The sequence below is a fragment of the Empidonax traillii genome, unplaced genomic scaffold, assembly GCF_003031625.1.
Source record: "Empidonax traillii isolate 1590-97213 ecotype Southwest subspecies unplaced genomic scaffold, ASM303162v1 scaffold19:size3308961, whole genome shotgun sequence".
Lineage (NCBI taxonomy): Eukaryota > Metazoa > Chordata > Aves > Passeriformes > Tyrannidae > Empidonax > Empidonax traillii.
Window position 1 is genome coordinate 1,913,609 of NW_020955212.1, and position 18,243 is coordinate 1,931,851.

The 18,243-nt window shown below is 37.8% G+C and overlaps 1 protein-coding gene across 1 annotated transcript in view; it reads left to right on the forward strand.

Moving 5' to 3' along the window:
- Window positions 1-18,243, forward strand: part of OSBPL10 (oxysterol binding protein like 10) — a 111,718-nt gene that overhangs the window by 62,264 nt on the left and 31,211 nt on the right. Inside the window, exon 6 of the mRNA XM_027897723.1 lies at window positions 7,983-8,137. Within this exon, the coding sequence (XP_027753524.1) occupies window positions 7,983-8,137 (155 nt within the window). The remainder of the gene's footprint in view (window positions 1-7,982; window positions 8,138-18,243) is intronic.

An 18,243-nucleotide genomic window follows, 5' to 3' on the forward strand; every position in this document is an offset into this window, starting at 1 on the left:
GATTTTGATGTTTCATAAAGGAACATAATTTAAAAAAATGCCTTGTTTTCTGTATTTTGGTTTCTCTTGTATAAAATGAAAAAAACTCTTGCACTTATCTAAATATGAATGATAAAGTACATTTAATTAAATTCTTCAATATAATTTCATTCCAAAAGAAATGGTTTGGAACAAAGATGAAAAGCATCCTTCAAAGAAAAGTCACTTTCCAGTTTCAAAGTCCCTGAAGGTTGTTTTTCATGTCCATGTGTTCTAAGCGAACTGTCAAGAGATAGATGACTTGTACATGTCCTTGAATCTATGTCCAAGTAATCTGTTAAATTAGGGTCTCTATTTTGACTTGGTAATGATTTTTGAGGATATGTGGACAAGAACAGAGAAAAGGAAATATAGCATTAGTAATTGCTGAAAGGGAATCCCCAGTGTTCTGGAGGAATAAAAAAAAAAAAGGAAGTCAAGACTCTGAGATACTTAATAAAATTTAATGAGTGTTTTTGTTTGTTCCTCCTAAGACAGCAGACTTGCACAAGAATTCTTTCAGGAATCAAAATTCAGTAGCACTGAATTTTGCTGGTTTACGCCAGCATCTTTGGTGTAACTGTGAGAACCTGAATGCAAGCAGTTAATTCTTTAGTGTGTGCATGGGCTTATTCTTTGGTATAGAAGTTAAAAAAAAAAAAAAAAACAAACCAGAAATAAGAAGGGAACTAAAAGCTGCTGAAATATTTAGTCCCTTCTCCCTGACTGAAAGTCTGTGAAACGATTTTTTTTTCTCTAGGCCTCGTTATGCAACACAGTTGCCTGAAAGAACCTGGCCTACAAGTCTTGATTACTGATTTTCTTACACACTTAATCTTTTCCAGGCATACTTTGATAGACTTAACGTTTCTGCTGAGTCGGAAGAGATTCAGAGTCATCAAAGCTGCGTAAACTCATACCTATCCAGGCTAATGCCTTTAAGTAATCCTCTAGCAAACTCTTAATTCTGAGAGATGATAGATTTCATTTTGACTTGTCCTCCAGGTGAATTTTTTTAATTTCGTACCCAGAAGGTGCAAACAAAAGATGACCTTTACTATCATTGTCAGGTGGAAATGACTCCTGTTAGTCTAAAAGTCATATGGTAGAAAGTCTCAAACACCTTTCCTGTGAGATGTCGTGGCCCTGTGCAATTTATTGCCTACTGCTTCCATCCTAGTGCTGTCTCATTCTCTGCTGCACAATGTAAAGATGCTAGTAGGCATTGTGGGGCAGGATCCACAGAATTCTGTAGAGAGAGACAAGATAGGAATTTGGTAACTTGCTCTATTGCATCTAGCCTGCAGTTCATGAAAGCAGCCCGGTGCAACCAGGCAGCACAATCCTGCTCATGAGGAGTGTGAGAAACAATCAAGGGCTTAGCTTGGGTGGTTTGGACTTACCCTTGAGTTTGCTTTCCTTCAGCATCAAAAGCTCTCACTATTATGCCATAAAGAGAGAGAGAACTGCTTTAAAAGTAGATCTATATCTTCTTTCTCTGTGTTCTCTGTACCATTGCTCTGCTTGTGTCCTTGAGGTCTTTGGCCAATTACACAAGTTTTGCTGACTTCCCTGTGCACTGAAGGCCTCACAGCCTTACTGCTTCTAGAGCAAGGACTTAAAGCAGCTGAGAACTTCTGACCTATGGAATGTACTTATGGAAATGATAATTAAATAGTATCTATTTTAAATAGATTTACAGACCTTTATTGTTTTAAACAGGAAAAAAACCATCTCCTTTCTTTGATGTAAATATTTGTATTGCTTTGTTTTCCAGTAACTTGAGTAGAAAGAAAGCAGCTTGGCATTCTCTTTAGTGAAGTCTTGTCCAGAATCTACAGTTGTGTAGGTCATGACTTAAAATATTTTTATAGCATCCTTTGTAATGAAATAATTTAAGGATGACACGGTTTTTCCACTTCATGTTTCTCACGAGTTGTCAGTCTTAGACCTCAAGCCTACAAGCAGACATGAAGATTAAACTGAAGTCTTCAATCTTGTTTTGAAGTCTAGTCGATACATGTTTTACTTCTACTCTAGAGCTTCATGGAAGAGTTTTTGTGATTGTCTTTTTTATTAAAGCTTGATTTTGGAAGTGCATCAACAAGAACAGTCAGTGAAGCAAAATCCTGTCTGTGTTTCTGCTTTTGAGTCAAAATAGTGTCAAATAATGTCAAATTAATTTCTAGCTGTCATTATTAAAGGTATGTGCATTGATCACTGGCTAAATTCTTTGTAATTTTTTTTCCTTTGGTTGAAAAATATGCTGGAGAAGTGTATTATTAGCTGGAAGTGTTGGTTACCCATAGTATGTGAGTTGAGGATGAGGAATTGCATACAAGTCTCTTTGGGTTTTAGAATTTTGGTTGTTCCGTAGGAGGGAGAAAAACATCAAGGATTTACTTTTTTGGCCAAGAATGTCACCACTTCAGTACACGTACATTTGCTGATCAGCATTAAGTGCCTTGTGACAAGCTTGAGTTCATTTGACATGCAGACAGGTAGCAGGTGCCTTCTAAAATAAAAATGTAGAAAAGAAATTTTTGTCTTCCGCCTTTAAAAGTTCTGGTGTTATTTTTTTCCACCTCTGTAGCCTTTGGCAGAGGAGTTATCTCCAGAGCCTGTTGACTGCTGTGGTTAACATTCTTCCTTCCAACTGCAAACAGAGCAAACTTGAATCTTTGTTTTAATGTAACTTTACCAGCTTATGCTGAGTTTTAAGTCTGTTTTTTTATTTTAGTGTTTTGGCAGACAGAATTCTCTCTTGTAGTAGTAGTGTGCACAGATCAATCCATTCTTTTAGCCTGTGCTTCACATTAGTCATTTATTTACTGGGTAAATATCTCCCTGATAGGAATTCCCTCCTATATTTTTCTCCCTTGCCCACTTTTCCAAAGTATAGAATAGAATGTTTCGTTTTTCTGAAGATTCTTAAAAACAAAAGCCAAACTGATCTGAGCTATGGATTTTCTGAAGTTCATTTGAACGTGCAAATGCTGCTTATTTTTGCTCCAGTGGCGCAAATGGATTGAAGATGATTCTGAAGGTGTGTGGGGGGATAGACTTGAACTTTACATTCTCTATTGCTGCCTTTTTTGAGAAAATAAATGGACAGGAAAGACAGTCTAGATGCTTTCAATTTGGTGACAGATGACAACTAGAAATTCTCTTGCAGCTGAGATGACAAGAGAGAAAAATGAGCAGATGAGTCCTTGTTTGTGCTTAACCGTCCCCTGCCCTCCGAATGCTGTGAGGAAAGAAGGCAGGGAGAAACGTACTCTTTGTTACTGGTGTACTTTACTAAATTTGGCATGGTCAGTCAGTTCTCCCTTAATTGCATCACCAGACTTGCTTCTGTCAAGAATAACCAGAACAATTTGCTTTTCTGTCTAAAGGCAAATACATTATTCCTTACATGTTCTTCTTCCATTTGAAAATAACATTACTTTCTAGCCCCCACACACAGCATTAGCAAATATAATGTTGTCTTTCTAATCTGAAAAGCAGATAGGCAGCTGCCACTTGCTGGTTCAGTGTGCCGTGGGGATTCAGCAGAGAGACTAAACTGTCGCATCCATCCCCAGCAGGGGAAGAAATCCAGACCTAATACTAATTCAAGGGATACCACTGCACCGTTAAGGGGATATTTGTTAGAGTATAATTACAATATATTGTAAGAGTGTTATCAATAGACATTAGTTTGCCGTTGTGCCAGCAGAAAATGTGTTGTTGTTTTTGTTGGTTGTTTTTTTTTTTTTTTTTTTTGTAGTCTTTAAATCAAGATTAGAGGACTTAAAATTAGAAAAGTTTTTGTTATAGAATTTAGGTAGGTATTAGCATATTTCATGCATTGTTTATCATGCAAGAGTGAGTTTGAAGGTATATCAGGTACCTAGAAAATCAGAACCAACAAAAGAGTTATCAAGATTGCCTTATGGAAATATGTCCTGTAAACCTTCTCTTTGGAGAGAATTTCCCTCCCTCCTGTGGTGTGCACCTGTAGAAGGGAAACACATTTCTTCTGAGGGCACTTATGCAGGATACAGCCTGTTGTGCTCTCTGAAATAGGTGTTTGTGAACTGCAGCACTGCTGTAGGGAAAGGATTGTAGGTTGTGGTTGGGCTTTGTACTTTGTTTATGTAGAAGCGTCCTCATGTGCCTTGGATTTGTCTGCTGCATATTCATCGCAGTGGAAATTTATGTTGAGGGGAAGAGGGAAAGAATCTAATTTTTGGGTATTTTCTATAAGAGCTTTTGTTTTGTATGTACATATGCACTGAACTTTCAGAGGAATCAGACCTGGATTTTCACTTCTGGAACTACAGAACCAGCACCGTGCAGGTAGAAGAGATCTTGCTGATTTTACTAGTTGTATTTGGTAGGTCCTTTCTAATTTTACATCATTTACTGCAGAAACAGATGTTTTGTTTTAGTTAGTGTAGTGCTTTGCATAGTCTTAAAGCAAATAGTAAAGTGACTATGTAGCTGTGAATGCTGTTCTATCATTTGTGACTGCCTTTTTGGAGAATTCGTTTAGAACTCTGAAATGTGTCAAAATAGATTTGAATTTACCTTTCTGTCAGCTCTCTTTGGCTATGACTCAGAACAGAGAAAAAAAGTCTGGCTTAAAAAAAAAAAGCATGACAGCAGTTTCTTTTTATTCTTTTCCAACTCTGAAGATAAACTTTCTCATAATATGTTTAGTTTTTATATGTTTTTTTTCTTGAAGTTTTTATAAGAACAGGGATTGAACTTGTGATAGAAATTCTTGAGTCCCACAAACTGGCAAAGATGGCAACTCCATGAGAGTGGATTTACAGCTGGCAGCTTAGTCTGCAGAGAGTAAATTCCATTAAAAGAATTTGATTTGTTCTGGCACGGACAACAGCTGCCCATACTATTTTGTGGTAAGAATAATTTGTACTAGTGCAGATGAGAACATTTTGGATGTACTGAAAAAAAAAAAAGGCCGAGAAACTGTATTGAAAAGTTTTAGAAAACTGCTAATGTAAATGAAGTGTGAGCCATGTTGTTATGGCCTTTCACTTTCTACATAGAGATTGTTTTTCAGTCTTAGTTGATTTTAAGATTATTTCTGATGAGTTCTCTCATCATACATTGCTTTTGCCTGAACAGTAGGCTGCTATAGTAGGTATATGGCACCTCCCGTGGGATGATGCGAGAAAGCTGACATCTCAGAGTAAAACTTGTAGATTAAAGACCATCAAAGGTTCCCTGATGGGCCTCTGAAACTAGGCATGAATTTTATCAACTTGTTCAGAGAGATGACTTTTTATTTATTTAGATTCCTGTGGTCGATGACTAACACCTTTTACTGCATATTTCTCTTCTGCAAAGGAGTCATGTTCCAGGCAGACAGTTTAACAAAACAGATTTTCTGATACGCAGAGGTGTTCAGGGAACACATGTGTTTTATTATCCTTTGGACCTTAACTCTTGGCATCCTGCTGATGTTGACTAGGTCATAATATGTTTTTAAGATCTGTTTAACAATTGATTAGGCTGACAAGATTTCTTATTTTATGAGGGCAGCATTGCCCTTGGGACAGGAGGAAAACCATGCTTGCCTAATTCTAACAGTTTCTGTTTCTCTAAGATCTCTGAAGTGTGCAGAGAAAGATGAAGCAATTAGTTTTTTTTACAATGTGTTTGTACTGAAGAGGAAAACTAGGATAGTGTTTTTAAAAACATGTAAGTGATGGTGAAGTAAATGTTCACACTTAAAAATGTCCCCCCAAGCAAGGTATTTATTCAAATGGGAGCTTTTTATTGTGTTTATTTACATAAATTAGATTAAAAAAATTAAAAGCAACTGTTTACAGTGAAGGCCAAATACATTGTGTATGCAAAGAGAAAATGGATAGCCTAAGGAAGTGATCAGATTTTCAAAGATTGGCATAAAGAGAAATCAGTTCAATTGTTCTTAGTGTTTTTCTAATTCGAGAATAGCAGCAGTAGTCCAATATTAAGCTGTTTGTTTGACAGGGAGAAACAGAAAAATTGATAGAGATCTGTTACTGCAAAGTAATGAAGTGTGGAGAAGCATAGGCACGCTCCATAAAACTGTGGCTATTCAGAAGTGAAAAGAATATATTTTAATTTACTTTTTTTCCTCTTTGAAATCTGTACTAATTAATGTGAAATAGATTAAAAAAATTTTTAAGGTTTTCAGATAGGTGAATTTCTTCCAAGAAATCAACCTTTTTATTTTAATTTCTCCAGTTGACTTTTAATGCTGATGGAAAGCTTCCTTCCTCCCCTGCAGTGAGAGCCCATTTTGGATCTGCCAAAACAACCTTCGAATTATCCTCTCAGTCATAGCTTGTGTGGAGGGATATGGGTTTATCCTTTGTCCCTAGCAGCAAACTACTCAAGACCTGAGAAGCAGTGACTCCTGAGGATACTATGACTACTGTGGTCTTCATTCTTTGCTGTGTATACCAACATCAAGGATTGATTTAACTCCCACCTTTGGAACGGGGGCAGGTGTTAGCTTCGTCATGTGTAGACCAATATGTAGAGTCAATCCAAGAAAATGACCTTTTGTTTTGGTACTGTCGTTTTCTCTCACATGGATAATGTCTCCTGACAGCGGAGCCACAGAAATGTTCTTCTTTTGGCAAGGGGAAATGTTTGTAATTGTATGAAATATACATTTAAAAAAAAAGAGAAAAAAAGCTGGATGTTTTTCCCTGTTGATTAATTAGGTCTTCGAAAATCATTTTATACTTAACTATTTGCTTATGCTTTCTTCATGCTTTCTTCAGCAAAAGATGGTGCCACAAAAGCGTGCTAAGCAAGTAGATCTGAAGTTTTGTCATGTCATCATAACTTAGATGAGAGGAATGTTCTGTAACTGTTTTATCTTTAGAATTTGCTAAGAGTTCAGCTGTAGGATCCGTGGCCCATTTTTTAATAATGGAAATGTTAATGTAATACTGCGTGGCGTTGCCTCACCAGATCAAACCATTTACTTTAGTTAGGAGGCAATCTCTGGTAACCCTGGTGATACGGAGAAGAGAAATTGCGTGTTCTTTAATGTGCTTAGCGTCGCTTTGCGTCATCTTGAAAACTTGTCAGTGATGAGAGGAGATCCTCCCTGTGGCACTAATTGTATATTCATATACAAATTATGGTAATGACTGAAGAGCTGCAATTTTTTTGTCCATATCTCTGCATTTTATAGCAGCGTGTAATTAATAGCTGAAATTTGAGTCCTGTGCTGAGGGCTACTGATTTGACTGTTGATCCTCTGTTTTAGAGCAGTAAGGGAGGAACAACTGTGCAGTTGCCTTGGCTGATGTTTCTTTCAGTCATGGCATCCTTAAATACAGACCCATCTGGGAAATCAAGTGCCCCCAGAAATAAGGGTTGTTCTGATGTCAAGTTCTGTTTGATTCATATTTAATGTGCATCTTTCTAGTGAGACCTCTTTGTCTTGGGACCACTGAAGCACTTTAGTACTTAATCTAGCAAAAGCTTTTAATAGTACAGACAGAAATAAAATACAGCTGCTAGGCTTAAAACTCTGATTTCAGGCAGAAGAAAATGGAGGGTTTACTTGGATTAACTTCATACCTATGAAAATAGCAGGTAGAGAATACTTGCTTAATTACCAAGGTTTGCAAGATAGAATTATACATAAGGGTTATACAGTCTGGTGGGAGGAGTAACCTTAATTGACTTAAAAAAAAAAAATCACACTTAAGTTGGCTTATGAGATGCTTACTTTGGTTATTTAGGGTGTTTCTTGCTTCCAAATGCAGGGATATCATTTGAGAAATTCCTTAAGCTAGTTCAGTAAGTGCATGATTTTTTGTTACTAAAGTAAAACTGTGCCTGGAAGCAGAGAAAACAGTTCATTTAGATTAGTAGAATGATTATGTGAATGGAAGAAATCTGTAATCTGTCTCTTGTAAGCTGACACCTCTTTTCTGCTTCAGAAGGTATCCTGGGATGGCCTGGGCCCAAGTCACACTCCCAAGAGCAACTGAAAAACGGTGCCCTCAGCTCCTTATCATCTGCCAGTGCCAACATTACATGGGCAATAGTACCATCTGCATCCCAGGATGGACAGGCGCTACAACCAAATACAGAGGTAAGCATGCTTGGCCTCTGTGGGTCATTAGTTAGATGGAAACCATGTATAGTTGTGAACACTCTTATAATTAATTATTGTACTTTTGTCTTTTTAGTATCCTCTTTGTTTGAAATTAGTTGTGAAAATATGAAGTTTCGTGCAAAAGTGCACTTGAAATGTGTTATTTGAGGATATTGCTCTGTGCTTTTGCTTCTCTGAGGTACTTAGGTCAGTGAACTTTGGCAAGTGTACAGTTTCTTTCCTAGTTGTAAAAGCAGTCAACAGATTGTTGGGGCACATTTCTTTCTACTGGTGGCGAAAAAAAAGCTGTTTGCTTTCCATCCTGCTTTGAGATAGACAGGAGACACTAGGACCATGACATTTGCTTGCTACTTGTTCTTCCAAGTTGCTCTTGGGCATCTCCTGAGTGTAGAGATTCTTTGGGTTGAAAAACTGTTATTTTTTGAGTTGAAGAACTGTATTATTTTCTGATGCCTTTTCCTGTTAAGTGATTATGGGCAGAACTTGCCCACGTCATCCTGCACCTGCCAGTTGATTTGTGCTTTTGTGGCGTTTACTTGGTAAAGGGCAGTTCTGAAGCTTCGACTCTTTGAGGAGACTCACAGCTGCGTGTCAGACATCTCATGCACTGAAAACCTCTCACCATGACAAACTTCTTCAGCTTCGATTACCAGTGCTGCCCACCAGGAAAACATTTCATTCTGAGACCCTACAGATTATAGGGCGCCTGGAGCTCCTGAGACTTGGAGAACTGGGAAGAAGATTTTAAAAGAGCTGAAGAAACCCTTTTCTACTAATGAATGCCCTTGGCAACTTGAATGGCTTAAGTTAACTTATATGGCCTTTAATAAAATATGTAATGGCTGCAAACATCAATAAAGCTGTTTTTGCAGTTCTTTTGTGGTATTGTGAGTTGAATATAGCTCAAAAAAAAAATGAAGGATAAACCAGATCTCTCTTTTTTTACTATTTTTTATTACTATTTTTTTTACTATTACTGTGGTCCTCTTCCTTAGAAAGTAATTTCCAATTCTGTTACTCCTACTGTCTGTTAATCATAATGTGAAGTTACCTGTAATTGCTTTTTATTAGGAAGTTGTCTAATTTCTTTTTTAGATAAGCCAACTGTAGTTTTTGTAGTGTGTTTCTAAGATGAGCTATTTAAGAGTGTTGTTTTGGGAGTTACTGAACCATTGAAATTTGTTTCATTGTTTTTTGGTTTTGTTTTTTTTTTTTCTTTTGTTCTTGATTACCCAGTAAAGCCAAATGGGATGTAAGGGCATGGGCTTTGCAGCAAGAACATAAAGAGGAGCAGCTGATGTGACTTGTGTCAAGATATCATTTTGCAGTTGCATTTATGACTCGTTTTAAATGACCATTGTTTTTTCAAGTCCAGTCTCCTCCCCTTCACTTGCTGATGAAAGACACTGAGTTGTGTGTGTGGCTTGAGTACTGCGTTGCTTGTGGAATTTATAAGCAAGGAAATTTAGCACACTGTAGTACAGAATCCTCAGTGCTTTGTGGACAATCTTCCAACATTAGCAGCCTGCATTTAGAAGCTTTGGGACACTAGCCCTTAAAAAGAAGAAAAAAAAGGGGGGGGGGTTAGGGGGGAAGAAAGAGAGTAAGATTTTGAAGTTACAAAAATCTCAGCTCAAGATGGTGTTTTTTTGATAGAAGCAGTAAGTGGAATTTTGTGGATTGGTGGAGCAATAAGAAACAGCTGAACTCGGGAGTGTAGTTTTTGTTATATAGTACTACAGTTTATTAAGCAGAAATTTGGTTTAGCCTGAAGAAAGTGGCCTAAATTGAGATTCATTCCTGGAAGCTCTTTCCAGATCTGCATCTTCCCTTACACCGAGTCTCTGAGTGTGTGATGTTTGAATTTGATACTGTTGACTCAGAGTTTGAAGTGCTTTTTTGAATGTAGCTGATATATTTTTCACTTTTGATCATTTTGATCAAGATACCAGTGCTCTGTTGGGAGCCACAAAACCAGTATTATGGAAGATGTGAACAGTTACATCTAACACAGACTGGAGCTTTTGTATTTTTATACTCGTGGTCAGATCAAGCAAGTTGTCATGTCCTCTCAAAGAGGCCACACCTCAGATCCTTTTCTAGGAGAGGACCTGAAGTTTTCCTACAGTGCTGGAGGTTTTGCCCAGCTGTCTGAGCTGAACAGGAATCTGGAGCTTCTTGTTGCTGTGACTGGAGAAAAAAAAAAGTGGGAGAACAGGTTTTCCAGGGGAGAAATTTTTTTGAGAAACTCAACTGTTACCCTGCTAAGGATGCTCCCCGAGCCAGGTGTTCACCCAGAAGATGATGTCTGACACCCCCAAAGTTGTCAGTTATTTGACTCGACACACTAGCAATCCTGTGTGAAGGATTTAATCATGTTTTTAAATATATTGTGGCCTGCTGTGTGTCCTGGCACTGAGTAGCTAGTTCATTTTGAAAGGTATGAAAGGCACTGACTGTGCTTATTTTGTAGTCCAAATACTTTGTTCTAAGTAAGAGCAGTGACATCAGCAGAGAATGAGAAAATGCTTCTAGATGTTGTTGGTTGACATTTTTTTGACATTGAAGGCCCCTATTTCTTTTTTATTTTTCTGGTAGCTTCTTTTAGATGTAGTAGAAAAGAGGAATACACTCAAATGAAGCTTATTTCTCTTAATGTTTTTCTTTAAAAAAAAAAAAAAACAACCAGCTAGGCACTAGATAATCTTATTTCTTGTAGAAGCTGGTGGTGCATTAATGGGGCTCAACTTTCAAAATGTACCTGCCGAAACAAATGAGCCTTGCTTTTACAGAAGTTATGTGAAGAGAGTGCTAGTTCCTGGATCAGTGCTATCAAAGTATCTTCTTTGAGTGGGCCTAGGTTTTTATTTTAAAAAATCTGTACTTTTTGTGATATAACCTCTTGGTCAGAAGCTGTTACCCAAAGGAATGGGAGAGAGCCTTTTGGCTAACTCTCAGTGCAGTATAGTAGATGTACAGACCAAACAAATTGTGAACTGACCTGTAGTCTGAAATAGAAAAAGCCATTAAATAGTTACCCTTGAGGAGCAATAGGCTCGGCTGTTTACATTAAGGAATGTTATTTCTGAGTAAAAGGGAATTTTAGGTATGTGGATTAGGGGTGATTTTAAAAAGAAAACAGTGGTGTTGTGCTGGGGCAAAGCTGGGGGGTTGTGGGTGACTGCTGAGAAATCTCTCCTTCATAGCCAGCTGCCAGTGGCAGTGCTTTCCTGGCAGCGTGACCAAGTGGCTGAGTGTGGTTGGTGGTAACTGTGCCAGTTCTCAGCACAACATCCAGACACTTTGCGGCTGCGTCTTGAGCGGCATCGTTAACAAACCCATGACTTGTTTTCTGCCATGGTTTTTATATGTTTATGAAGAAGTGTGGATCTTTGAAATTCTCCTCTGAAATAAGAAGGTTCATCTAATGCAGTTTTCTTTGAATGCTCAAGGATTCTTGAGAGATGTGGTAAGTTCTGGAGTTGAGTTTTGATGCTGTAGGTAACTAAAGTAAAACCTTTCTTTCTGGACTGTCACGCTGTTAGGGTTTCAGGAATGCAAAGTTTCTTCCCTGGTGAGATAAGATAGCAGGTAAAGACTATCTTCAGATAATATGTTGGTGTTTACTTGCTTTGGTTATTTAGGCTGTTTCTTGCTTCCAAATGCAGGGATATCATTAGAGATATTGTTTTAACTAGTTCAGAAAAGAAAAGATTTTGTGGCAGAGATTATTTTCTTGTGTGCTCCTTGCCTATTTTACCATGTTCTTTCTTGATGTTGCTACTTTATTTTCCCAGATCACTTTTCTTTTAGGGCTGTGATATAGCGCAGCATGAGGTTCAAGGCTGTTATCCTCGCTGAAAGAAACAACCCTGACAGTGAATTGCCAGATCAAGCACTTTTGTCTTTTATTTTCCATACTTTAAAAAAAATTTTTATAAGCCCTCTGAGTTTTAGTTAGGTGTCTTTTTTTTTTTTTTTTTGTCTGTCCACTGTAAAGAGCAAGTGAAAGGAAGCAGGGATAACGGCTGAGTTGAACAGAACTATTCTCCATCTGATGTGAGTTGATATAAAATGCTTCTGTGCATCCCCCAGTGAACCACTTCAGACCTTTTGGCATTGTAATTACAATTTCAAGGTGTTTTTTAGCGTTTTCCCTTAAAGCAGAGCAGGACAAACCTGCTGTGGAATATGCCAGAGTACACTCTTCAGTGTGTGTGATGTGAACTTGGTCTGTGTCTGGTCTGCCCTAAATGAGACCCTGCTTCCTTCATTTAAGGTTTAATACTTTTGAAATTCCTTTCAGGAAATGCTGAAATTGATTAGTTTGAACCTCATAGTAAATTCAGTTGTAATAAACTCAGTGCCAAAGTAGAATAAAGGTGTGAATCACTTCCATGTGTGAGCTACTGTTTCAGTTCCACTAATTATCATTTTAGGTGTCAGAATTCCCACTTTCAGCTGACAAAATATAGCTGCAGGCCAAATGCTTCCCCTGACAACTATATATAAATGGGTAACAGGCTGTTCTTATGTGGGGTCTGGAAGGGAAGGAATGATTTTCTTTGTATCTATCAATTTAGTTAAGAATTATTAAAAAAAAAAAATTGTGCTGTAGCTACGTCTGCAGTATAGCTCTTTTCATGTGATTTTTATGCCTTAAATGCCATACCAGCTGATTCTTTCCATCCTGTGGATCTGGTATCTGTGCAGCCTCTCTGCTTTCCGAACTTTCCCTTGCCTGTGTTGCGTGAGCAGCTGTACGCGTGCTGCGTATCAAAGTGTCCTTTTAATAGGATTGAAGTTTTAGCTCTGTAGGAGCCTTTAGCTCTGATTATCTAACTGCTAAACCAGGTTTTAATTGTGATAGTGATCGCAAGGGCAGTCAAGTCCAGGTTATTAAAGATATTTTGGTGCCCTAGATGTTCTGAACCTTGACGTTTTCAACTGTAAGAGGGAACTGTGCTATTTAAAGGAGGTGCTGAACTGTTAAGGTTTTAATTTTCAAAGTTTGTGTTTTTGTTCCATTTCTTCAGGTGGTACTTTCTTTCAAGCTGTTATTTGTTTTTTAGTATATATCCTAATATGAGTTTAGACTTTCAGACTTCAGGGCTGTTACAGAATGTGTTAGAGATGCTAAAAAAAAATGATTTTAAAAGTGCCTCCATAATTTTAGAAACTAAGCTATATGAAAGAAATTATTTCTAATTCAGTATTTATTTATTTAATTCTCTAATTATTTGTGTCCTGCCCAGGTCTGTATAATCTGTTCCTAGTGTTTCCTAGTTCCTTTTTGTACTTGCCATAAATGTGCATAATTGATGCTGTGAGATGAGCTTAGCCCTGAACATACAGTGCTAGCCACAAATGCAGCATTGGAAAGAGAACAGATCAGGATGGGAAAGTAACATTTGCAGTATTACAGAGAGTCCCTTTTCACTGTTTAGTACAGACATTACAGGCTTTCTGCATGTGCTTTGCTTTTTGTCCTCTGCATGATTAAGTGTTTTTTTAGGCCGAAGAACACAGTGAATGCCCTGTAATGACTTAGATACCTAAATTAATCTCTAGGCAGAGATGGTACCAGTTAATCCATTCACTACGCAGACCATCTAAAAAATGAAATCTGAGGTAATCAATTGAAGGTATATTTGAGGATAATCAAGGGAATGTATATTTAAGGATTAAATGTACAATTACACTAAAAGTAGAATTAAATGACCCTAAGCCTGCTACAGCAGCCCTGACAATGACTAAGATAATCCAGCTAATGTTGATTTGATTTTTTTTTGCTAGCCTTCTGGAGTAGCTACTGTGTCAGCAAACAGTCCTCTCGTAAAACTGTTTATACAAATAATTAGTGAAAATTTGCCTCCAGTCAAAGCCACTGCGTATTGTTGAGTCTTTCCCACCTCCAAAATGCATGTTTTCCAGCTGCTATCTATATAATTGAGAGTAATGTTTTATGTAAAATAAAAATATGAAGCTTTAATATAAAATTGCATCTAATTTGAATAAACATGAGGCTCTGATTCATGTGGCATTCCATAATTACTAGTAAAAGTCAGTGAAAACTAATCATTGCAATATAAAGAACTTGGGAACCCTTGCAGTAAGGCTTAAAAATTAAGTTAAAATGGATCAGTTGCTTTCTCTGTTCGTTATAAAACCTGTGCCCTCTGCAAAAGGAACTCTGAAGCCAAGGTTAATTTTGTTTCAGGATTGTGTGCTGATTTGTTATGTGCCAGTTGATTTGTCTTGTGCTCTTAGTTTTATTTCTTAGTGTGTTTTTATATGTGTGGGTTTGGCAGTACTGCCCAGTGGTAAGCTTACCCATCTCGTTAAGACTGTTAGTTGCTGTTGCTTAACCAAACTTCAGTAAGTTGGGCTGAAACTCTTCTACAGCGAGTGTTTAGCTCAGGTTTATCTTGCTGAGTGAAGCGTCACCCAAACTGGCTTCAGCTGTTCCATCTGGTCTTGCTAGGAAAAAAATATGGTTTTCAGCTTGTGGTGATGTATTCTAGGGATTTCCTTATTTGAAAAACTGCAAGTGTGGAGACAGCTGGGACAAAAGTATACAGTTATAGAACTTTGTTGCAGAGGAGGGAGTTGGAAGGAGATGATGAAAGAGGCGGGACTTCTACACTGTAGTGTAGGGAGTGTGCACAGTTGTCTTCACAGTCTGAGATGGACCAGGCAATTCATCAGACTGAAAATGATTCCTAGAAGGTTTTCAAGCAGAGTTCCACTGGCCTCTGGTTAGCTGTATAAAAGATGACAATTTTCTAATCTCACTTTGTTTCACATGAAATCTTCTCTTGGTATGATTTGTAATGATCTGGTTTTCTTTTAGAAAATCTGAACCTGCTTTTTTTTTTTTTTAAATTTTTTTGTGTTGCAGCAATGTGAATGTGTATCGTAGATGAGACAAGAAATTGTAGAAAGAGTCAGGGTGGTTTAATAAATGTGTTGTCTCGAGGAAAGATTGTTAATACTGCTCGTACTAACATGTCTTTACCATTTCTGTCCTCTTATAAATATGCTGACGTGATATTGCATACAAGAAATAGCACTGTGAGAACTGGATTTACATATAGATTAGTATTGCAGGACCAGAAGATTGTAAAGGTTAAATTTGTAGTTGTCCATCTTTTTGTGCCCTCTTTGCATACGTGAATGGTATATTATTGACTAATGTGGCAGTAGTTTTCTGCCATAAATTTCCTTAGCTGGCATTCAAAGAGACATAAAAGAGAATTACAGCTGGCTGAATGACTTAAACTCTGTTACTTCCAAACTTTTGAGTTACTGGGCTTTGCAAGCAAAGTCATAATGGAATCACAGAATACTCTGGGTTGGAAGGGACCTCTGGAGGTCCTGCACCTCAGCACTGTGCCCAAAGCAGAACTAATCAGGTCAGCTTGCTCAGGATCATGTTCAGTCAAATCTTGAACACCTCCAACAGTGGAGGTCCCACAAACTCCCTGCACAAAGTATCCCAGTTTCTCTAGGGATTTTGTCAATGGGAGCAAAGGTCCGTTTGAGTAGGATGCCTTTCCTTGTCAGTGTGCTGTACTGTCTGGTGAGTGACTAAAAGAGACCCACCTTCTAGTTCTCTTTCCAAAAAGTGTTTATCTTTCCCTCTGTGAGAATATGAGGTCTGAAGAACCTAGTTCTTCAGGGTTCTCCCCAAGGATCTCATTCTAGAGAGGATGCCTTTTAATACAGGGGGGTGCCTAAAGAGTGTAGCCTTCTGCCATCCTCTCCCCCATGTTAGTTCCCCTCACCAACCTGCAGCTCAGTGCGGTCTTCTGTCTTTGGCTCCCCAAAAGTTATAAGCATTGTGACTTTCAGACCCCTTGTAGTCTCTGAAGTACTGCCTGGCCAGTGACTGGAACCTGTCCTGCTACACTGTGTGGTTTGTAGGCTTGTACATTTTAAGTAACTTATCTTGGATAGTGTCAGATGCTGTATTTATAGCCATCTTGCTTCTAAAAAATGTAATTCTCCAAATAAAACTGAATGTCTTTTCAGGAAATTTTTCTTCACTAGTGACTGTAGTGCATTAAGAATAGGTTTTATTAAAATTGTTTATGATGTGATACTAAGTATCTTATGGTGGTGATTTATGATAGCCTTTATGATAGATTTATGACTAGTCTTTATTTTTAAACATAATCACTTTCACAGTTAATTTCAAATATTTATTTTTGAATAGCCTTGCACAGGCTATACTGCAACGTAAACAGAGATGCTCTTTGTTTCATGTTACGTGCATTTGTTCCTATTCCTTAAACAAGAAACCAGCCCTTTTTCTTTTGATATCTCTTAAGTTATCTGGCCCTCATCACTACTGTAGTGTTATTTTATCGCTAAATATGGTCACAGGTCAGAGTAAAACACATCTGCAGTGTAGGAAAAGGAAGCTTTCTGAGCTTGCTCTTTAATGATGAAAAGATTTCTGTTCCCAGAGATACTACTGCAAAACATGAACAAAAAGGCATTAGTAGAGCTCTCTAAATGGTGAGCATCTAGGTAATGTGCTTGCCTCCAGATGCCTGGCAGATTGTTTTTGTTGAGAAGGAAAAAGATTGCAGACCTATTTGTCACCTAAAGTACATGTTTTGTGAGCGTTTTCTTTGCTTGCATTGTCTGTATGTCAGCCTGTCTATATTTACACAGTATTGGTATCAAGATGTGTTTTTACTTTGCTTGGTTGCTTTGCAGTGACGGAATTGTCTCCTAAGGAGGGGTAGGTATTTCTTGGTTCAGTGGATGTCTCTGCTATTACATGCTGTATCCAATTAATGTTGTGTGATAGACAGATTGCTCACATTGCCACACTTTGATCCTTGCACTTGTCCCCAGTTGGAGATATTTTCTGAACATCAAGTGTGTTTAGCATATTCAGTGAAAAAGGAACAAGCTACAAACCACAAAACACATACAAATTATCCGTACACACACACACACAGAAAAAAAGGGGATGTTTTAATCATTGATAGTTCTAGTTTGAAGAATTTTATTTTCTCTGGAGACCGGAACTACCAAACATAAATAACAGATTTGGTCAGAAATTAATTTCTGGGCACTCTGTAGACTTTCTTTCCTGACATAAGCTTTTTCTACCAAATTATATCTGGTTTGACCTGTCAGTGCTGAATGATGTATCTAGGATTACATAAAAGCTTTGACCCCACACTGTCAGAACATGAATTCAGATGCAGCAGTCACTTGTCTAACCAGATAGATATGCCTGGATTATTTTTCTTGGTATGCATAGTTTAAGGTAAGTTGAAAATCTTCCTATTATGCCATTTTTCCTTCATCCAGTTGTCTGAAGGAGAAAGTAGTTGTCTTGCCAATTGTTTCTGTATGTAGATAACAAAAAGACAGTGATATTTTTGCTTGCCGTAGCTTGGTTGTCTGTAAGTTATAGTGTGTTCACCTTCTAATTGTAAAATCCTTCTCCTTTGATTGTCATCTCCTTGTATTGGCTTTGATGTTTTAAAAGTGAACTCTAATTTTGGTTCATCATTTTTGTATCTAAGCTATAACGACTGAATGCTAGGAGAAGGTTTACTGTGGATGTGTTTTGGGGTTTCAGGGGCCTAGGTTGCCCCTTGAGGTTGGCAGGCTTTTTTCATGTTAATACTATGGCAAAATTTTTCCCAACAGTTAAAGCAAAAGCTACTGACAAAAGCAGTAGAGGAAACAGCTCCTATGAAATGTTCAGAGTAAAGGAAACAAATGCAGCTGAGCTGGGCTTGCCTATTTTGTTACCTTTAAGAAACCTTTTTCAGGATGAAATGGAGGTGGACAGGGGTGATAAGCTTTGCTCTGTTTATTCTCCATTAAAGCTCTGCTTTGGTTCTGAGCTCATTAGGTGTCTTTAACAAAATCAAGCCTTGAACACTGGGCTTAACACCTTAATTCTCTTTATAACTTTGGTGTCCAGGTGCCATACCATGGCATATGGTATGTTGTTGTGTTTGAGGTTTTGTCTTTGATCTCATTTTTTGCAGTGATCAGTCACAGGGCCACCAGGAGCAAAACATAAATGAGACTTCCGCAAGATAGAG